The 21,250-nt window shown below is 42.5% G+C and overlaps 1 protein-coding gene across 1 annotated transcript in view; it reads left to right on the forward strand.

Annotated features, from left to right (window-relative positions):
* MYO7B (myosin VIIB) overlaps positions 1-18,064 on the forward strand; it is an 87,440-nt gene extending 69,376 nt beyond the window's left edge. The window contains 15 exon segments of the mRNA XM_015426818.1: positions 607-776; positions 1,315-1,496; positions 2,439-2,566; positions 3,943-4,100; positions 5,499-5,652; positions 6,767-6,922; positions 9,250-9,355; positions 9,704-9,817; positions 10,122-10,209; positions 12,583-12,689; positions 13,320-13,505; positions 14,944-15,060; positions 15,599-15,682; positions 16,453-16,572; positions 17,975-18,064. Coding sequence (XP_015282304.1) covers positions 607-776; positions 1,315-1,496; positions 2,439-2,566; positions 3,943-4,100; positions 5,499-5,652; positions 6,767-6,922; positions 9,250-9,355; positions 9,704-9,817; positions 10,122-10,209; positions 12,583-12,689; positions 13,320-13,505; positions 14,944-15,060; positions 15,599-15,682; positions 16,453-16,572; positions 17,975-18,064 — 1,960 coding nt within the window.
* The last annotated feature ends 3,186 nt before the right edge of the window (positions 18,065-21,250 follow it).

Genomic DNA, 21,250 nt, shown 5'->3' on the forward strand with positions numbered 1-21,250 from the left:
CTGACTGAAAATCTTCTGTAGCAAGAGTGGGATGATGAGTATGGTACCCAACACACCATTCAAGATACTGTGCTGTACTCTTTGATCCTTGTGTGCTTACTTTACATGCAGCACAGTAGCACAGTCCCCACATAAAGCATCCCTGAAAGCAAACTCTGGCCAGCTCCTCTTCATACTATTGCCCACACTTGATTCCTCTATTTTCCTGTCACCACAACTGCAAAAGGAGGAAGAGGTAAGAAGGAGGAAGTTTTAAATTAGTAGGTTTAGAGAGCACCCTCTGCACAAAGGAGTAAGTGTGGAGCTCCATCCTCTTACAGCTTATACCTCAGCACCACTGCTTAGCATTATGTGCCTAATTACTGTTATAAGAAACATGGAGAAGCTGAAATGAAAGATGATGCCCTCCTAGGACAAGGTGATTCTGTTTCCAGATTTAAATATCATCGGGTTTATTTCTTCCCACTCTCTTGCCTGTGACGTATGCTAAGACACTCTGCCCCATGTGTTTAGCTGAGTATAGTGTGCGCTCTTATTTTTTTAGGGCTGTATGCAGAGATTCACATTCCTGTGACTCTAGAAGCTGTGTTATTTTGTGATCCGCAGGGCAGTCAAGACATTTGGGCAGAGTTGCACGCTTACCACACTGCGTTCAGAGGAATTTGTCTTGACATCAGTCAACAGTGTTGTCATTGCAGAACTAGTGGTCATGTTTCTGGAAGGACTGAAGAAGAGATCGCCATATGCTATAGCAATGCAGGAGAGCAGACAGCAAGGTAACTGCAGGATGGTTGCTCTGGCAGAACAATCTTCAGTATGTCAGAGGGCAAAACAAAAGGTCTGGTGTGACACTTTATTCTGATAGAAGAAAGTAATAAGCAGATACTTATCATGCTTTCAGAAGGAAAGGTTTCCAAAATGTTAGGTATTCTGCATCAGTGTGCCTGACTGCTGGTCCAAATGGCATCAATCACATAGCGCTGTGATATGAAGCCAATAAAAAAACCTGTCACATCTCTGTGTTTGTAGATGCTTTCTTTTTGAAGTTATTTTAAATCCTGATTTGTCATTACTGTGTCTGGAGAAATAGTGATGAGCAGTGGATAATTGGTTTGGGACCCTCTTTTGGCTGGCTGGCTGTTAATTCATGTTCTTCTATGCCAGCAGCAGCAATGATTGATGGAATGTTGGTTAGTTGTGGCCCCTTCCTCAACTGCTGTCATCTAATGATGTCTTGATGTTTCCCTCCCTCAGATTATTTTCTCTGATAGTAAAGTCTGACTAGCATGCTTTATTTGTATTTTTGCACATCAGAGGACTTAACGATCCTGGCTTTTAAAAAAGGGGATTTGCTTATTCTAAACCGGGAAAGAGGACTAGAAGAAAGTCAAGGCTGGGTCCATGCTCAGAATGAGCGAACCAACAAATCTGGGCTTGTCTCAGAAGAGTCTATCTACGTCATCCCTTCTGTTACAAAACCCTCTAGTCAAATACTGGTAAGGAGCAATTGATACATGCTCTGACTGAAAGAAATGGCTATTATTCCTCACTCTTTTCATATTACTGATATATTGATGCCTGGAAAAAACATATAGAAATACTTGGTTCAGGACATGCTGCAATATGTCCTCTTGTTCATGTCTCCACTGTAACTAGTCGTGACAAACAAGAGTAGCTTGTGGTCATAAAACCATAGGAATGATGGAGATGTTTACGCTGGATAAATCCCAGGTGAGCAAAAAAACTTTTGGCCTGGTGACCAAGTGCCAGTAATATAGTTACCAGGCAAGCTTCAAAAGGGGTGGAACTCCACAGGTGGGGTGCTACCACCAAGAAGATCCCATCACAAGCTTCCTATCTCATCTATGTAGGCTGGGACAACAGAAGTAATACTTGAGACAAGAACCTTAACTGGTGGGCTACACAGTAATAGCCTGCTCTATCCCTTCAGAATCTTTGTCACTTTTGAGTATGCTATGCTAATCTCTAGACTACTCTACTGTAATGCCCTGCCCTTGAAGACAGCTCAGAATTTTCTGTTGGTCTAGAATGTGGCAGCCATATATATTGCAGGTATTGGCATATTACATCAGTATTGTAAGAAGTAATTTGTTTCCGGTCTAACTTCCTTTGGGAGTACCTTGTCCCATATGTACCTCTCTGATTTATGAGGTATAGTAATGATACTGAGAAAGGCTTCTTTCTTCAGAAGTGAGATTGGGCTCAACAGCTATTTGAATTTTTTCTGTGGTGACCCTACATTTATGGAATTACCCCATAAAGGCATCATATTGGCATACATTTGGGAAATGTTGTTAGGCCAGGTACTTCGTGTGGTTTTTGCTGAGAAGACTCTATAAGCACATGAATGGCCAGTTCTGACATAAGGTTAGCTTCATGGAAATAAGCATGGATTATTCAAGGCCATATCTTTCCAGAGTTTACTGATGATGTCACCTGAACAACGGCGACTGGCATCATTAAACTCTCGCACCGAGGAGCCTGAGGAAGAGGAACTGAAGGTGAAACCATACACTCTTGAAGAATTCTCCTATGAGCACTTCAGGTATACATGCAGAACTTTGTACTCTGTTTTTCAGAATTTGTCATACACATCTTTCCGAGTACACCTGAGAATGAATGAACATTGTGTTTGAGCCCCTCTTAGCTGCAGCTTCCTCTTTGTCTTCTGTGTGATGGGAGTTCCTCTTGGGAAGGGGTGTGATCCCTATTGATAGTCTCTATCTAAAAAAGTTGAATACACAGTAGGTCAATCAGACCTCTGCTGTACTCTTCTAGCCACTTGTTTCCCTATAGTCACCCAAGCTGTAAAGCAGAGCTGGTACCAAGCTCCTCTGGGAGAAGGTTAATGGTCTAATGCTAAAACATGTTTAGTGTGGTCTGTTTCAACAGCTTTCTCAACTTAGAGCCATAGAACATTATCTTAAAATTGGCTTTGCAGACACTTTTTGCAGGGTATCCAGGAAGAAACTGGATATATTAGCACAAATTGTTAGGATTACTATGCCAGTTCTTGTTTTTATCTTTTGCTAGTCTCTGTCAAGATCTGCGGTTTTATTCCATTCAGTAATCCCATTTACCATGTGAAGCAAATCATCTTCAGGAAGAAAAGTGGGATTGCCTGGATGGCACAGGTTTTCCACATGATAGTAATTGTTGGTTGCGAAAAGGTGGTCTTAAAAGCCTTGGTTCTTATTTACTCTCAGATATTGAGGATATAGTAACTGCTTCATTAAAATGTTTGCAAAAGTAGCACTGATTTGCCTGCGGAAGGTTAAACATTATGTGCCTATTCTTGCATTTTCTGCTGATTTACCTGTGTGCTGTAATCCAGAGTGCTACAGATTTTGAGGAACAAGGGCCAAATAGAATGGGAAGTTGCCTAGACCTCTCTCAATGTTCCCACTATCCTGTTTGAGTTAAAATGTAATGTACAACCCTCTTTAAATGCCTTTTAGTATATAATCAGAATCTGGCTTCCACGTGACTGAATCCCGCATAATGTCATGGTTGCTGGCTCACTGGACAAGCTGAGAGGCAGGCTAGTAGATCAGTAAGTCTAGATTTTCTTGGGATAGGTGCTCTGGGACACAAGCCCCACTACCAAAGACACTCCAGCACTTTGCACACTGCTTCAGTAATAGCTATAGGATGGAATCACCTGGGAAGTTAACGCACAAGATTCTTTCCTGCAGATGTTATCAGAGCAATGTGGGTTCCTGCCATGTGGCAACTCTGGTAATGGGTATATAAAGCCTAAGTGTTGGTGGGTAGTTGTACCACAGAATTCAAGGTCAAACCCAATTAGTTGGTTCTTTCGGTTGTAAACAAACCTGGGTCAGAATGGCAGAAGTGTGAGTACTCTGTTGCCAGAGATGAGGAAGTATTTTGAGACAATGCTGATCTTCTGTGTTTCTCCAGGGTCCCTGAGAAGGAATCCATTAGCAGGGCTGTCTTACACAAGTCCCGTGGGCGGAGTCCCCTATGGGCTCACTCTCGGGAGCCCCTGAAACAGCCTTTACTGAAGAAGGTATGCACCAATCCAGACCTTTGGGATTCTGCTTGCCAGACGTTCATTGATATCCTTTCAACAATTATACTCAGGATGATTTATTCATTAAGCTCTTAGAGGGAATTCTTTCTCCAGAATTGACTTTTGTGTTATTTTCCAGATATATATCTGTCACAATTTTATCCCACCCTTCCTCTAAGCAACTCAGGGCATTCTTCTCTCCATTTTATTTTCATATCAAGCCTGAGAGAAAATGACTAGCCCAAGATCATCCAGTGAGCTTCATGGCAGAATAAGGATTTCAATAAATCTACAAAGGGGACCAGCAATTTAAAGGTACAACAATAATGGAAGAAATTGCTGTTAGGTTCACACAATAGCACTATATAGACAAAAATGAATAAATAAACTTGTTGAGATGACGTTCAATGATGTTTGTAATTTCTATATTTTCAAGACAAAGGACGTCTGACACTATCTTCAGTGTCAGACGTCCTTTGTCTTGAAAATATAGAAATTACAAACATCATTGAACGTCATCTCAACAAGTTTATTTATTCATTTTTGTCTATATAGTGCTATTGTGTGAACCTAACAGAATAAGGATTTCAACCTGGTTCTCTCACCACTACAATGTACTCTCTCTGTTTCTCATAAGAAGTGAATTGGGATGATGCTGTCTTTTATAATTTGCTGAAAGTAGGATCAGTCTTGATTTCGGCAGGGGGAAGAGGGCTGGGTGTCAGGTGAATGCACCCAGTCCCCAGTAACCTGCCAGTCTATTTAGCGATGTTCAATAATTGCAGGAGAGAAACATACTGACATCTCTGTATCAATATGGTGATTGGGACGCCCCCAAAAGTTCATATAAATTGAGGATTAGAAAAGAGAAGAATAAATATTGGCTGAAGGACTCTGATTTGTGCCTGAAAACTCTGAAATAATTTTGGGATGCTTTGGGGGTTTCTTTAAGCAGTTAAATGAATAGTTAAAAGATAATTAACCTAGCATAACTGACTATGTTCATTGTTTTATTAGCTTTTTAAAGTAACATTGAGTAAAGATGATGTATTGATCTCCTACTCTTGGGTTTTTAGTTATTAGTGGGTCTTTTTTCTTTCTCCTTAGATGTAGTTCCCCTTCCCATATTTTCGGTTGTAGTTTGTAAAAAAATCAATAAAAAATTCCCCGTAGGGGAATCAAAAAAAAAGTATACGGTGATTGGGATAGCTTCTATAATTTCTTTCTGATCAAGATGATGCTAAGAAGAAAATTGAGAGAGTGGGTAAAAGTTACAGAAAGTACAGTAAACTGGTAAGTTGTGGGCTGTCATGTCCTCATTATTTGCCAGACATCTTAGCTGATCATCGAAAAAGGAAGGATATGCAGCCTCTAAAATTAGCTCAGAATTGATCTTAATTGTGCGTCTTCTCAAAAAAAAAAATATCCTTATCTATTTGCTCACCTATCATGAAATACATGGGAGATTACCCTTCAAAGCAAGAGAGAAACCCTGTGGAGCTCACTGACCAGATATTCGTAGTGGCTATTCAGGAGGAAGTTCTGCATGATGAGATCTACTGTCAGATTATGAAGCAGCTCACGGAGAACAGCAACAGGTAACAAGACAAAGCATTTCTGACCATCTCCTGCAGGACAATAGCCAACCTCAAACACAATTAACAATAAACCACAAATCCCAATTTCTTATAAATGATTCAGACTACGTAAGGCTTGAAACTTAAGATCACCCCCGCTCAACTTTTGTTTTTGGAATCATAAACAGAAAGTTGGAGATGTAAAATGGACACAAATTAAGAACACAGCATTTTAATGTTTTCTGTTCTCCTTTAGTGGTTGGTATTTAAGGCTGATAGAGGGAAGGTGGCCCAGTCTCATTAGAGCTCAGAAGCTAAGCATGGTCAGTATTTGGATGGGAGACCACCAAGGAAGACTCTGCAGATGAAAGCAATGGCAAACCACCTCTACTTCTCACTTGCCTTGAAAGTCCCTTGCTGGGGTCACTATAAATTGGTTTGTGACTTGACAGCACTTACATGCATATTTAAGGCTAATGCATGGCTATATTATGGATGACTCCATTGTCATTAATTCTGGTCTGGAAGGTACCAGATAAGAAATGAAAGGTTTGAGAAGCACTGGCCTGTGCTACTACCTTAGTAGCCCTTAAACTGCATAATTAATCTGTGACATGCTGGTTTGTATTATTTAGAAAAATATATGTAGTTGTGATATCCCCCTCCCTGCTTTCTCCAGCTTGGACAATCAATGGTAGATCATATTCTCATATAGCTAATAGAAGCATGATTAGGATACACTATCCAAATAGTCAGGATTGGGTGTCTGCTCAAATCTGTTGACTGGATTTTTCAAGTTTGCCATGATTATTTACCAAGTTAAATTGTTGTTGCTGATGCTGTTGTTGTTAGTCCACCTTTCTCACTTTGACCTCTTAATATTCATTTATTTATACTTCATTGTCAGAAAAGGATCCCACTGACCTGCTAGCACCTCACTGCCAAGCCCATGAGTGGAGCTGGCTTCCATTCCTCTTTGCTTCTTTTTTCCAGAGGGGGTGACAGCAAAAGCTCTTTAATTCCTGGTGGCAATACGTGGATTTCTAAGTCTGAAGTGCAGCTGAGATGGGTAAATCACCTTTTGCATGAATCCTGTATATACAGTAATGCTTTGAAATTATTGTCAAAACTGCAGATACAGCGTGAACAACGGCTGGCAGTTACTCTGGCTCTGCACAGGGCTTTTCCCTCCTAGTAAATCTCTGCTGAAACATGCTCAGAAGTTCATAGAGACTCGTCAGAAGGAGAACCTGGCTTTAGATTGCAGACGCAGAATCCAGAGGGTTATGAGGTACTTTCTAAGTCCTTTTTGATTCCCTGTGCCCCTATTCAGTGAGGCTTCAGTGTCAATAGTACATGCTCATTGGAATGGCATTCTTGCTGTATGATATATATCATGTAATTTTTAAAAAAAACACCATGAAAGCCTGGGAATTCCTTCCATATGAGGAGTGAGTAAACTAAACATGAACTTTGCTTCTGGAACCACTGTGCCACTTGCACTAAATAGAATCCCAAAACTGTGGATTTTTCTGGATTTGCAGTTTCTCTGTAAGAAAAAAACAGGAACAAATGGTATTTTCTCTAAAATTACCTGAGAAACAAAATTATGGGAAAGGTCAATAACCTGATGATAAATAAGATTCTGAAATGTATTTGTCTCCTCCAAGAGTGTTACATTCATCCATCGTCTAAGTACTATCCACTGGCATTATTGAAGAAGCACCGTGTAGAGAAGTGAAAGTCTTTTTCATGGGATTCATTTGTATATCCTCTGTATATGCCTCATGCATGAGCATTCCTGTCTGAGGAAGTGTGAGTGCACATGAAAGCCTATACCATGAATAAAACTTTGTTGGTCTTAAAGGTGCCACTGGAGTCAAACTTTGTTCTGCTGGTTCAGACCAAAATGGCTGCCCACCTGAATCTATGGGCATAAACAGGGCTTTTTTGGTAGAAAAACCCCAGCAGGAACTCATTAGCATAATAGGCCACACCCAACAGCAGAAACCTATTAGTATATTAAACCACACCCCTGACAGCACAGCTCATTAGCATATTAGGCCACACCCCATGCCTTCCCTTGACTTGCCCGGGCAAGCCGGCCCTTGGACAGGCTGGGGAATGCATGGGGAGGCATTTAAATGCCTCCCTGATCCTTCCAGGGGGGCCCCTGGCCCGCCCGCCTTGGAGTCGCCGGGGGGGTTTGCTCTCCAGGCCTTCCCTCTGTAACACACGCAGAGGTTTTGGCTGTAGTGGGCGTGGCCAACTCTGAAGCCAGATGATGTATTTTTAAAACTTACGTCCTCCAGCCTTTGTCACTTTTCCCTTGTATGTTCTGGTCAGGAAACTAGCAGATCCTTCTTTAAAGCAGTTTTGTATAATTTGTATAATTCCCATTTCCAGTGATATTCATATCATATACTCTTTATGCATAAGAATAAGTAGATTCTTTGGTATGTAGAAAACAAGCTGCTGGTCATGGTTTGATTTTTCAGCTGAAGCTATTTCAGATCTTGTGCTTGAAGAAGTCTGTATTCAGGGGATCTTACTGATGAGGGGTCCCCATAATCGCTCAAGCAGAGTGGGAGAGTGATTAGTCTGAGGAGCCAACAGCCCTAGAGTTGACCACTCCCCGGGTCTCAGGCAGCATGGGGGGGATCAGCTGTAGGGTGGTCAGGGCCCTTTGACAGCCCTGCAGCTCCTTGCCCTTCCTCCCACTGCCTGGATGTCAGGCAGCGCGGAGCACAGGAGACAGGGCTTCCTGTCTACCCTACAGCTGGTCACTGTCCCCCCCACTGCCAGAGTTTCAGGCAGTGCCGGGGATCAGCTGTAAAGCAGTGGCTGGGGCAGCTGGCTGCAGGGTGGTGGGTGGTGGGGCTTCCAGCACAGCTCTCCCAGCATGGGCACGGGACAGCTGATCCAGATGTCCTATGGCTAGCACTGCCCATGTCTGGATTGCAGGGTCCCTCCCCATTTCTTGTTTTAGGCTATAATTCTAGTAGAAGAGGTAACTAGGAAGAAACAGGAACCATCTGTGGGAGGAAACAACATTTGAGGGTCTGTGGGAAGAAACAACATTTGGGTCTCTGTCAACATCTTCATTGTTGTCTATTTTTTATTAAATGAAGAAGATGGCACACAGTACATTCATAGCCTCAGTTCCTCAGTGTTTTAGGGCTAGATTAGGCATGATGAGGACATCCAATATATTTATTCATGAGTTTCCCATCAATGTGTAAAGCAGGGAGTGAGGATAATTTTTTATGCAAAATGGCAAGCACAAGTGAGGATTATAAAATCCTGCCCCTTCTTCTTACCCTACTGCGCACCATTATTTGAAGCATTTTTCTTCCGGTTCAACTCCCCGTATTGGAGAGTTGGCCAGGACAAAACTGTTTAAAGCAGTGGAGTGTTACTAAGTGAAAAACACAAGGATGTCCCAGTTTCATCTGGTTGGGCACTTCATATCTGTGATATTTTTATCAGTGATATATTTATTAGGCAGGGGTGTAGGGTAAGTGACCTGATATTCAGGTTTAACAGGCAGTGCACCCCCAAGTGAGCCTATGCCATGCCTACTTCTGAGATGTCTGTATGCTTGAACGTTTTTTCCAGGAGTGGTTCTCGGAAGTGGGGCCCCCACAGTGTGGAAGTGGAGGTGATACAGAAGAACATTACAAAGATATCCCACAAGGTTTACTTTCCAAATGATACAGAGCAGGTGAGAATGGCTCTCTTACCTGCACATGTCTGTTAAATTCATTGTATGGGGCTGCTTTTCATATCATGTGAACACAAGACTTGCCTTGTTGGATCAAACCAAAGATCCATGTAGACCAGTTTTTTTCTCTAGAAGTGGCCAAATAGATGGTCCCTGAGTCTTATTATGTCTCCCCAGCATCTAGCCATCTGCTTTCATTCTACATGGACTTACATATTTTGCTTCATTAATGTATTCTGTTGCTCATTGCCGAGGAGGCAGATGATCAGCTCTTAGCAGCTTCTGCATCAAACCAATGACAGTCTATTTTCCTTCCTTTTCACTGTGATCTCGACTGTTGTGTTCCAGGTATTTGAAGTAGGGACACACACAAAAGTAAGGACACTGTGTCAGACAATTGCCTGCAAGCTGGAACTAAATTCCTGGGAAGGATTCAGCCTCTTTGTCAAGATTGCAGACAAGGTAATAGGCTTAGAGTACAGCAGTATGAGACAGATTTGGTTTACAGGCTTCCTTGGTTGCATCCCTACTCTGATAATAAGCCACGTTTCAACTAACTCTTGTAGATGAGAAGGACATATGTTGCCATTTCTGCTTTTGCTTAATTTCTATTCAGCATGACTTGTGTTCTAAAGTATGAGTCCTGCTACTGACATGTCAAGTTAGATCTTTAGGCCAGACATTCCTGTTCCTGCAGTGGGAGCCATGGGGTGAGAGAGACCCAGCTCTGTGTGCTAACTTGGCCTCCCATTCCTATGTCTTCTAGGTGATCAGTCAGAATGAAGCTGATTACTTCTTTGACTCCTTGAGACAGGTGACAGACTGGATGAGGAAGAACAAGCCTGGCAAAGAGGGTATGGATAGGAGTGGGTGTATGTGGAGCTTAACCTGGGGCTTGTGAGGAGAGCTATGAATGCTTGTGCCCTCAGGATTAATCACCTTTCTCTGGATTTATTTTGATTGCCCCCAGGTGTGTTGTCTATATATGTTCTCTTTTTATCTGATATCTTCTAGTTTTAGGACCTACTGCCAAGGTGCTGTTTCTGCAACCGCAAAGCAGAAAATTGCCCTTCTCTGGATTTATTATTATCATTCTCTGGTGTGTTGCCTATGCAGACCTTTAGCTTTGTCAGAATACTTGACAGGAGACTGAGATCCTTCTTGATATTTCGCTGCTGATTTGCTCCTTTAAAGTGGCTGTACTACTTCTAAGGAAGCAATCTACAATGATATGTGGCATATGATCCTCCCCTGCTCCTTTAAATATGGCATCCTTTCATGCATCCTTTCATCCATCCTCCAAGGAGCTCAGGGCAGTGTACGTGGGTCTTCCCTCCTCCATTTTACTTTCACAACTACCCTGTGTGGTAGGTTAGGCTGAGAAAGAATGACTGGCCTGAGGTTACCAACTACGATACCACACTGGTTCTGTTTAACAAGGTGAACATTTAAACAAAGTGAACATTTTGGTTTTTGGGCTTTTTGTAGCAATCTTTCAAATGTTTGCTGATTGTCTTAAAAATTCTCCTTAATTTTTTTCCTTTCTTGAAACTCAGTTCTGAAGCCACATAATCTTGGTGTATTGTATGTAGGGGAATCTGCTTCCTTTACTTGTAAATGTCAGGTTCTAAATTTGGCTTTGATACCATTTGATGGGGCTGGAGGCCTCATTTTTCAAAACTGACAGGTGTTTATGAGAGCAATATGCAGTGTCTGAAGCTTAAATTTTGTTCTGGGTTCTCTCTCAGGTGGAAAAAGGAACACTAAATAACTTATAATTGAATTAGGAGCATAATTTGGCCATTCTAAATTATCATTTTAACCATCTCTTTGAAGTAGGCAGGTTGAATAGTGTAAATACTTCCAGATCCATAAGTAATTTGTACCTAGAATATCCCATCTTTTTCACATTGACCAGGGACTTACTGATAGGATGAGTGCAGGCTAGCTCTCCCTCTGTTTATCATTAGATACACCTGCCATTTTCCTCTGCATGCCTTTCAAAGGCATGATTACAGGGGTTGCAAAGGGCTATGTAAGATACATTTGCATTGGATTGAAAATCAGATATGAAAGGCCTAAACATAAACATTCTTGGAGTGCTGGCAGGGGCGTGATAGGGAAGGAAAAGTGATATTTTCACAGTAACATCAAGTCTTGGTTACTGTAATGCACTGTACAATATCAGCTTGGAAGTTCCAGTTGGTACAGAATGCTGCAGTTTGACTATTATCAGAGCCAAGTGGAGCATCTGTATGACTCCCATTCCACAGGCACTCCACTGGCAGTCCATCAGTTCCTGAGCTCAATTTAAGGTACTGGCTGTCAGAAACAAAGCCTTTCACGGCCTTGTCCCCTATGCTGTGCTTCGCTCATATAAGCAGGACCTTCTCCAAGTGCCTACTGACAAATGGGCAAAATCAACAACTGCCCATACATGTGTCTTCTCAGTTGTGGCCCCACCTTGTGGAATATACTGCCTGAGGAGGTTAGGAAGCACCCAGTTTACCTGGCTTTCCACAAACTATGCAAAACTGAATTATACAAGAGGGCTTTTCTACGCAGTTAATAGGGTATAAAATGGTTCACAAAGTTACTTGGATAAATGATTAAGAGCTGCGATCTATATTAATGTGTACAGCTTGCTATAAGTAGGATCCTACTGTGTAATTTTGTATTATCTAATGTGTTGTGTCAATCCTTATGCTTTGCTTCAGTTCTGTATTTAGATTTCTGTTTGGCTCCAGATTTCTACAGCCCTAATCCTATTGAGCTGCAGACCAGAAAGTCTGTAGTTTGGCAGTTTGAGACCCTAGTGCCGTGTGACGGAGTGAGCTCCTGTCTCTGGCCCCAGCTCCAACAGTTCAAAAGCAAGAAATTGCAAGTAGATAAATAGGTACCACTTTGGTGGGACGGTAACAGCGTTCCATGCACCTCGGCATTTAGTCATGCTGGCCACATGACCATGGAAACATCTTCAGACAACGCTGGCTCTTTGGCTTAGAAACAGAGAGGAGCACTGGCCCCTAAAGTTGGATCCGACTAGCTTTCGAGCAAGGGAAACCTTTACCTTTAATCCTATTGCATGGTTTATTGAATGTCGCATCCTGTTGATTGTACTGACTCACTTTGTGTAATCCACCTTGAGTCGCAGTGACTTAGTAAATAAATAAATAAAAAGGCTAGTCCCCGCTACCCCACTGAAATCTCTATAACTGTTTTTCTAGTGGTTCCTGTGACTGTGAATTACCAGGTATATTTCATGAGAAAATTGTGGCTAAATGTGACTCCTGGGAAAGACTTGAAAGCTGACTGCATCTTTCATTACCACCAGGTAACTGGGTTAACAGCTGTAGCATGCCACTGAGGGTGATGATGGTGCATTTTGCTTGGCATAAGAATTGCTTATACAGGGCAGCTAGTGGGAACTAGGAGGACATCTATGGGATATACAAGTCTGATTAAGTCCAGGATCTCTAAAATTTGGCAGTAAAAACAGTACTTTCTGTTTTGTTATGCTAATTGCTACAAGGGACTGGCTCCTTGCAGTCATCAACAGATGAAAACCGTAATGAAGACTAGCTCTTCACCAAAGTCTTGCAGTTATGCTGCAAGAAACTGCTCCTGCTGAAATCCTCTTTTATTCTTGAGACTGGAAGGTCCTCCAGCCTGATCTGTCTGTGATTGCACGTATGCTACCACCAGGCCAGTAAAATAGGTTCTCAAGGAGCCCCTGTGGTCTCTTGGACCTTTGCTTTCAAACCAAGGCACTTCAGTGCTGTTCTCATCCATCTTAAGCAATAGCTTGATTTTATAGGACAAATATATTGCCAGTGTGCTAGAATGTCATGAAACCAATGCAAACTTTCCTTCACATACACACGTACTCAGCAAAACTGCAGAGAATGGGGGGGTCATTGCCTCAAAATGCAAAATGTTTATAATCAATAATCACATCTTTCAGGAACTGCCCAAGTATCTAAGAGGCTATCACAAGTGCTCAAAAGAGGATGCCATCGAGCTAGGTGGTCTGATATTCAAAGTTTGTTTTAAGAATTGTCAAACACAGCAGGCAGTAATCCCCAAAATGTTAAAGGAACTAGTGCCTGAGAATATGATCCGAACAACATCTCCAGAGGAATGGAAAAGGGTAAGAGTCCTTTGATTAGTCCAGAATTCTATTCTAGAGATTCAAGGAATATGTCATGGTGTATGTTGTCTGTCTGCCATAGTTGGTGTGAAGAAATGCATTTTTTTTTAATTTGGAGATTTGAAATTATCAAAACCCTCCTTCATCATATATATAATTGTCAAGTGTGCCACAATCTGTGGATACCTATATCCATGGATGTGGGCCACAATGACAGAAAACAGATGGTTCTTCAAACTTGGGGGACCCCCCGCATTTGCAGAAAAATCTGAAAACTTTTTAAAAAATCATTGGGGCGGGTTTAAATCCCCCCCCCCCAAAAAAAAAAACAACCACAAGAGTGCATATGGAGCCAAAACAGCCATGGCAGTGTTGTGGGCTAGAGAGCTAGCAGGGGCAAAGCAGGAAACAGGAACTGCCAAAAGAGGAGGATGAGGGGAGGCAGGTGAGCACCATCATGGGTAATGGGAGGGGAGAGGCAGCTGAGCATCTTGTTGACAGTGGGATGGGGGAGAGAGATAAGCTGCCAGACTGGTGGTCAGAGGAGTTGAGAAGAATTGTTGCTGGCAGCCAGGTCTGCATTTGCTACCTCTCTAGCAGCAGCATTCCAGATGGGGGGGTGGACTACTGTAGTCAGCAGCTGGCAGGGGAGCAAGAGAGGGAGGGAGGGAGAGAGGGAGAGAGACTGAATGGTGGGAGGAAGCATGGAGAAAGAGAGAGACAAAGTGTACATGTGAGAGTGTGACTGTAGGAACTAAGGAGGAAGAAAGGGAGAGCTAAAGAGAGGGAATCAGTGACAGCAGCTGTTGGGGAGAGGGAGAATGAAAGACTTACAGGTGTTGGGTGGAGAAAGGAAAAGTGACAGGAATTGTTGTGGGGAGGGAGAACAATAGGATTGCCAGATCCCTACCTGCTGTGGTGGGTGGATGGAGCTTCCTTTACAGGATCTTCTGGCACACAAGCATAGCACACACGCCACAATGACATCACCTGGAAGTGATGTCAACGTGCTAGGCACATTGCCAGGGGGACGCTCTAGCATTCGGCCAGAAACTCTATGGTACATTGGCACGAACCCAGCACTTTGGGGGCGGGGTTCCCCATCAGCCAGATCTGGGCTGGCAGATCGGGGGCCCCTAAAGTGGTCAACCCCCCCCTCCCGTGGGGGGGGGAATGGCAAACCTAAGAACAAGAGAAATGGTGATGGTGTGGAAGAGAGAGTGAGAGAATAGGTGGGGGGACAGGGGAGGAAGCAAAGGCAGGGTTAATATGATGGCTGCTCCTACAAGTTCCTTGTGGGTCCCCACTTGTTTGAATCTGAGGATGGGAAGTGCCTCAGCAAACGCTAGAGAACTAGCACAGTCAGCAAATCCAAAACTATGGCCATAGAAAAACTGCCTACAGTTTTGACTCACTTACATGTTTATGTCTTATACAGAACATTATTTATGCCTGCAGTAAACATGAACAGAAAACTGAGGAAGAGGCCAAGGTTGCCTTCTTGAAGTACATCGGTCATTGGCCAACATTTGGCTCAGCCTTCTTTGAAGTGAAGGTAAGTTTCAAAAATTTCACATTTTCCGGCTGTCACCATATTTAAAGCTTTCTACAGAATGGATGTTTCTGTCACCTTGATTTTTCTTTTAAATCTAGATAAGATTGTGCATGTGTTACATATACTGTGTGTTACCTACAACCCTGTGAAATGATAGGTCTCCCCCACACACCTTATGAAAATCTGATTGCCCTTCAGTCTCTTTTGGCCCACTGTTTTCATTATCCAGATGACTCCTCTTATGTTACTTTCCCCTCTTGCAGGGTCTCAAACCTGTTTATGAAGGCAAACATACATTTGAAACCCTGTGGATACCAAAGCCATTTGGGAGGGCAATTTGGAGTAAAGGCAGGTGGGAAGGGGCATTTAAACACTGCTTTATCTGTCATTTTAATTTTAGAAAAGGAGTAGATTTTAGTATATACGTATAACAAGTAGCGCTAATATGAAGCGAATGACAATTAGTGGATATTGAGAATGTCTGTGATCAGAGATAGCTCCTTATCAATAGCCACCCTCCTTTGTTTCTCGTCTCCAGCAAACTTCAGAGCCAGGTTTCCCAGACATTATCCTGATTGCGATCAACAAACAAGGAGTATCTTTAATACATCCAAAGACTAAGGTAAGAGCTCGATTTTGCTGCTTGGCCTCTGGAAAACAACCACATAACCTGACGTATGCCAGCTAGGTCACTAAAAAAGTCCCTAAGGGTAAAAAGGTGTCACCACTACCCTGACTTGCAGCAGGTCTACTGCTTCTGTTGATTATCGTCTTTACACTAGCCGAAGCAGGTTGTTCTGGTATGAGCCATTTCTCCATTTGCTGTTACAAATAATATCATCATCAGAAAAACTAAAAATAATTTTAAAAGCTGATAAGCATGAAATCTGTGTGCTCCAGGAAGAGAATCTTGCAAAATGAGTACCATCATGTGCTGGCTTCCTGGAAGGATGATAAATTGTCAGACAGCAAATTAGTAAAAGCTTGGCTAAAAGATAACAAAATAAAACTGAAGTCCAGAGGCACCTTAAACACTAAGAACATTTGTTCCAGAATAAACTTCCCCCAGTCAGAGTTCAGTTCTTCAGATACATTTTGGAAAAGAGATGACATTTAAGACATAACGTTCAATGACCAGAGGAGCTGGACCTAAGGGAAGTCCCAGGCAGTCTTTACTAGAAACAACTCCATTTAAACCAGTGGCTATGTGTGGTGGGGAGAAGGATAATTCTAAGTGCCTGCACTGAATTGCCTTCTGGAGATTCACAAGCTGATGTCCCTGTATAGAAAAGTATACATTTACCCTCAGTGAACGGTTGTCTCTTTTGTGCCATAAAGTTCTTTTCATACACAAAAATAAATCATGTATGTAATGCTTATGTTGACTCGCAGGAGATCTTGACACTTTACCCCTTCAATAAAATCTCCAACTGGAGCAGTGGCAGCACATATTTCCATATGACCATAGGAAACCTGATACGAGGCAGTCGGCTTCTTTGTGAGACATCATTGGTAAGAATAACTTGTGATCTCAGATGTGGTTATTTACTGAAGATGTGGTTATTTACTTCAGAGGACCATCTCAGAAATTTACAAATTGATCCCCAGAGAGCAGCCAAACAGCCTCTAGAAAGACTGCTGCACTGTGAAAGTAATACTTGACCACCATGCAGCAGTTAAGTTTGGCAGAGGACAACTGTGTTGCTGTGCTCATGGGAATTACTACCAAAATGGCTTCAGCCAGAGATGCATCAAGATAGCTGATCGAATCATGAAGTGGTGTCCAACTTCCTCTGCAGAGTGATTTGTAAACCTCTGAACCTGCTTTCTAAAGAGATTTTTTTACTTTCAAGGGGATCAGGAGGATTGTGATCCTCTGCCAAGGCATGAAAGCTCCGATAAGATTTCCCTTGTCTCCCCCTTATTGAAGCCTGTTAATCTTTTTAGGAAAATATTGTTTTCAGCCTTCTCAATGCTGTACAGCCAGGGGGCATGAGGAGGGTGCTTACTTGGTGCCGGGCAGTTTTCAACTGAACACTAGCTGCTGAATCATGAAGGGGCTCAGTGCACTTCTAGGTACAATTCTGTGTAATAAAGGGGCCAAAAATGTTCTTCTTGCCACTCTCATTTGCTTTTAAAAAGTCACTTTAACTGCATTTTTTAGTGGAAGTTAAGTATGCCCTTAGGAAACTGTTCCCAAGAAAGTAATGTCTGACTCTTAACTGAACTTGCCTCTCTGTGGGAGGAACAAATTTGGTGTAGGGGTTAAGAGCACAGACGCTAATCTGGGAGAACCAGGTTTGATTCCCCACTCCTCCACATGCAGCTGCTTGGTGATCTAGGGCAAGCCACAGTTCTCTCAGAACTGTTCTCTCAAGAGCAGTCTTCAAAAGAGTTCTCTCAGCCCCACCTACCTCACAGGGTGTCTATTGTGGGGAGGAGAAGCAAAAGGAGATTGTAATCCATAATCTGAGACTCCTTTGGGTAGTGAAGGGTGGGATATAAATCCAATCTCTTCTTCTTCAAATGAAGTCATGCAAAGCAAGTCTTGCAAGCAGACAAAACAAAAAAATCTGGTTAGTGGTTCTTTGGAAATGTGTGAGAGAACGTTCTGCAATGGCAGCTCCTTCCTTCCATTTTTCCTTGACCATTTCTTGGACCAAGACTTTTCTTATCCCAAATGATCTAGAGGGGATGTTTATATTTCCCCACATTATAGAGGAGAGAGGAAAGGAGGACATCACTGCAACTGAGAACAAGTAAGGAAGGGGATGGGATAGGCTAGTACACAGGCCTGGCCTCGCCAGACAGTTGGTGGTATGATTGGGAACTGATCCATGATCTGCTAAGCGGTCTTGTGTCTTTACAACCCTTTCCCAGAGTGATGGTTACACGTCTTTTATTTCTCCTCTAGGGATACAAAATGGATGACTTGTTGACATCGTACGTACACCTGTTAATGAATGCTGTTAACAAACAGATAAATCTCAATGTCCCTGCCTGAGAATGACAGTGACAACAGTTCCTCTTTCACAACTTTGCCAAATTACTCATCATAGCCTAGAAGAAATAAATTTTTAAGCTTGCATCTGTCAGCTCTAATGGCATCTCATGCTGCTGAAGTAGCACGGCCCCATGTGTACTTATGCTGACTGCACAGTTTAATCACTCTTGGCTTGATGTACCAACTCAAGGATTTCAACATAGCTGGCGTTGATTCCAAAGCAGCTTCCCGGGGGTGGGGGGCGTTCAATAATGGTATTCTCCTTCCCTGGACTATAGCTTATAGCGGTTTATCTATTACAAAATGTCCATCGTTTACCCTTCCTGTATTTTATCCTAACAAACTCTATGAGGTAGGTTGATACAGAGTCCAAAGTCATGTTGTGAGCTTCATTACTGGCTGTTTGAACCCAGGTCCTGGCCATCCTAGTCTGGCACTTGAACCTACACTACACTGGCTCACTTGCTTTTCACGCACCCTACTGCCTCAGCAGATAAGAAGTGTGTGTTTCTCTACTCCATCGGTATAAACCTCACCACTCTGCAGCAAAAAAAGGTGGTTTGCTACCTTTTATTTGCAAAAGAATCACACTGAAAAGCAACAGAATCTCCCTGAAATCAGGCTTCAGGCTGCCCTGTGACCACTGCCTTAACATGAGCTTACTAAAGCTTATGAAAGTGGTTCTGTACCATCTAACTGTGTCCAGTTGTCTACCAGCTTTCTCTTCCCACCTTGAAAGTGACCAGCAAGACAACTGGCCCCAACTTTGCGCCTGTCTGCTAGAGTTCACACTTATATAAAGTGTGGATATATATCCTTTGATATTTCCTTTGCTTGCTTTGTGTCTGATAATTTCAGCAACTCAACTGGTTGTGGGATCTACTCAGCATAAAGTCATTATCTTCCCTATCTGTCACAAACTTTTTAGTTAACAAATATGGTTCTTACAGTAAAAGTGTTCCTATAAATCAAAAAACTGGAAAGCGACACTTCACTGTAGAAAGGAAAGACCAACTTAGATACTTCAGATGCTGTAGTGCATTTACACCAAATTCCATGAGGGACATTTCAGCAGCCGTAGAAAACCAACTCTATTGGCTTCCTATCTGTCATTTGCCAAAGTAGTTATCTGTTGTCCCTAGAAGAGGGTGTGCAATTCTTGGAAACAGGCTTTTTGCATGTGTTTGATGGGAGATTAGAGTGTCACTATCTCTGCACAGCTAAATGAGTGCCAAGGTTTTCAGAATCCTTGATATCTTGCAATCAAGCAGCCAGGTATTCCACGTTTAGCAGCCACTGCTGGCAGTGGATTGTCTGAAACTAGCTGGATCCAGGTGACTATGAACATGGTATATTTCTGAATTTTTAAATTTGGCTTACTGCCTTAGTGGTCCTAATAAAATCAAAATTGTTTCCGCTTTAAAAAATGCAGGATGGCAAGAGTGCTGCTGTTAACTTCCTTCCAAAAATATATACCGTACTTTGTTGTTGCTGTTCAGTCACACAGTTGAGTCCGACTCTTTGTGACCCCATGGGCCACATCACGCCAGGCCCTCCTGTAGTCCACCATCCTCCAGAGTTTGCTCAATTTCATGTTCGTTGCATTGATAACACTGTCTAACCATCTCATCTTTTGCCGTTCCCTTTTTCTTTTGATGTTGTGTCCACTGACCGCCACCGGAGGTCAGCGCACACGCCTGAGCTTCAGTCCTGGACAACAATGGGGACTAGGATCCTAGTCCCTCCACTGGGGGAACCAATGGGACCGTGGCGGGAGATTCAAACCCGCCAATAGGACCCAGGGGTGTGCCCCTGGCTGTGTATATAGTTGGCCTGCCGGCCGTTTGTCCCCCGTCTTGTTGTGTACCTAATAAAGCGTGCTATGCACTACGTCGTCGTCTGTCGTCCTTCCATGCGGCAACCCACTACACAATATTTACCTTCAATTCTTGTCAGCATTAGGGTCTTCTCCAGTGAGCGCCCCCTTCTCATTTGGTGGCCAAAGTATTTGAGCTTCTGCTTCAGTATCTGGCCTTTCAGGGAACAGTCAGGGTTGATTTTCTTTAGGGTTGACTGATTTGATCTCTTTGGAGTCCAAGGGACTCTTAAGAGTTTTCTCCAGCACCATTAACTATAAATCAATAAACTGAAAAATCTTAAAGACACGATCAGAGTCTTGTATTAGCATACACTTAATGCTGCAGTCTGGCACAAAGAATCCTTACTATATGTCAAGATACCAACAGCAGTTCTGTCTCCATTCCTGCTCGCTAAAAGAAACCGCCATTTCATTTTCTATAAAGCAGGATGGCCAACTTCTGTATTCTTGGAGGGCTGAAGTATATTGTGAGATATAAACTAACACATGGTGCACAGGTAGTTGGGCATCACTAGGGATGGGCATGAACCTGCTCACAAACTAAAGTTTGTGACAAATTTTGGCCATGACGAGTTTGTGGTTGGTCAAGTGAAGTTTGTGGCAGGTCGACCAGCATGCACTTTCCATGAAGTTTCAAGCTGCTTGCTGAGGTTTGTGCCAGTTCGTAAATGGATACATTTCCAGACAAACTGTCTCTGCTCAATTTAAATGTTTACTGAACTTCAGAGTAATTGGGGGGGGGTACTTGGAGGGCATGTAGAGGAGCATCTGGGGATTTCTTCTCCGATGTTTATGTCTCTAGCTTGCACAGGATCCATTCTATACACTCCTGAACCTGTGTCTGTCAAAATGACTGCCTTAGGAAGTTGTACCATAGCAACACATACCCACTGTAATTACTCCTGAAAAAACAAGTTGGAACTGCAATGTGCAAATAATTCAAATTCAGACAAAAGCAATTCAATATTGCAACTTTTTAAAACAACCTTTACTGTGAAGAATTTACAGATACATGGCAGTGAATTGTCATTTGAAAAACATCATAGATGAAAATGAAATAATATGTTAATCCAACTGGGTGTATGCTTTTGCTACAGAAATCACAAGCTCCAAAAGCAAAGCATTTCAAGCAACTTGCATAATAAGTAAAAAAAAGGCACACCATACACTGATGGTTTACTGTGACTTAATAGGAAATAAGACAGCTCCATTTATACATTAAAATGCTTTTATGCCCACAGCTAAGCATTTTCAATATAACTGGTTTAGCCATGTGCCACTGTTAATGAAGACTCTTGAAAATGAAG

The sequence above is a fragment of the Gekko japonicus genome, unplaced genomic scaffold (genome assembly GCF_001447785.1).
Source record: "Gekko japonicus isolate JY-2015 unplaced genomic scaffold, Gekko_japonicus_V1.1 scaffold14, whole genome shotgun sequence".
Classification (NCBI taxonomy): Eukaryota; Metazoa; Chordata; class Lepidosauria; order Squamata; family Gekkonidae; genus Gekko; species Gekko japonicus.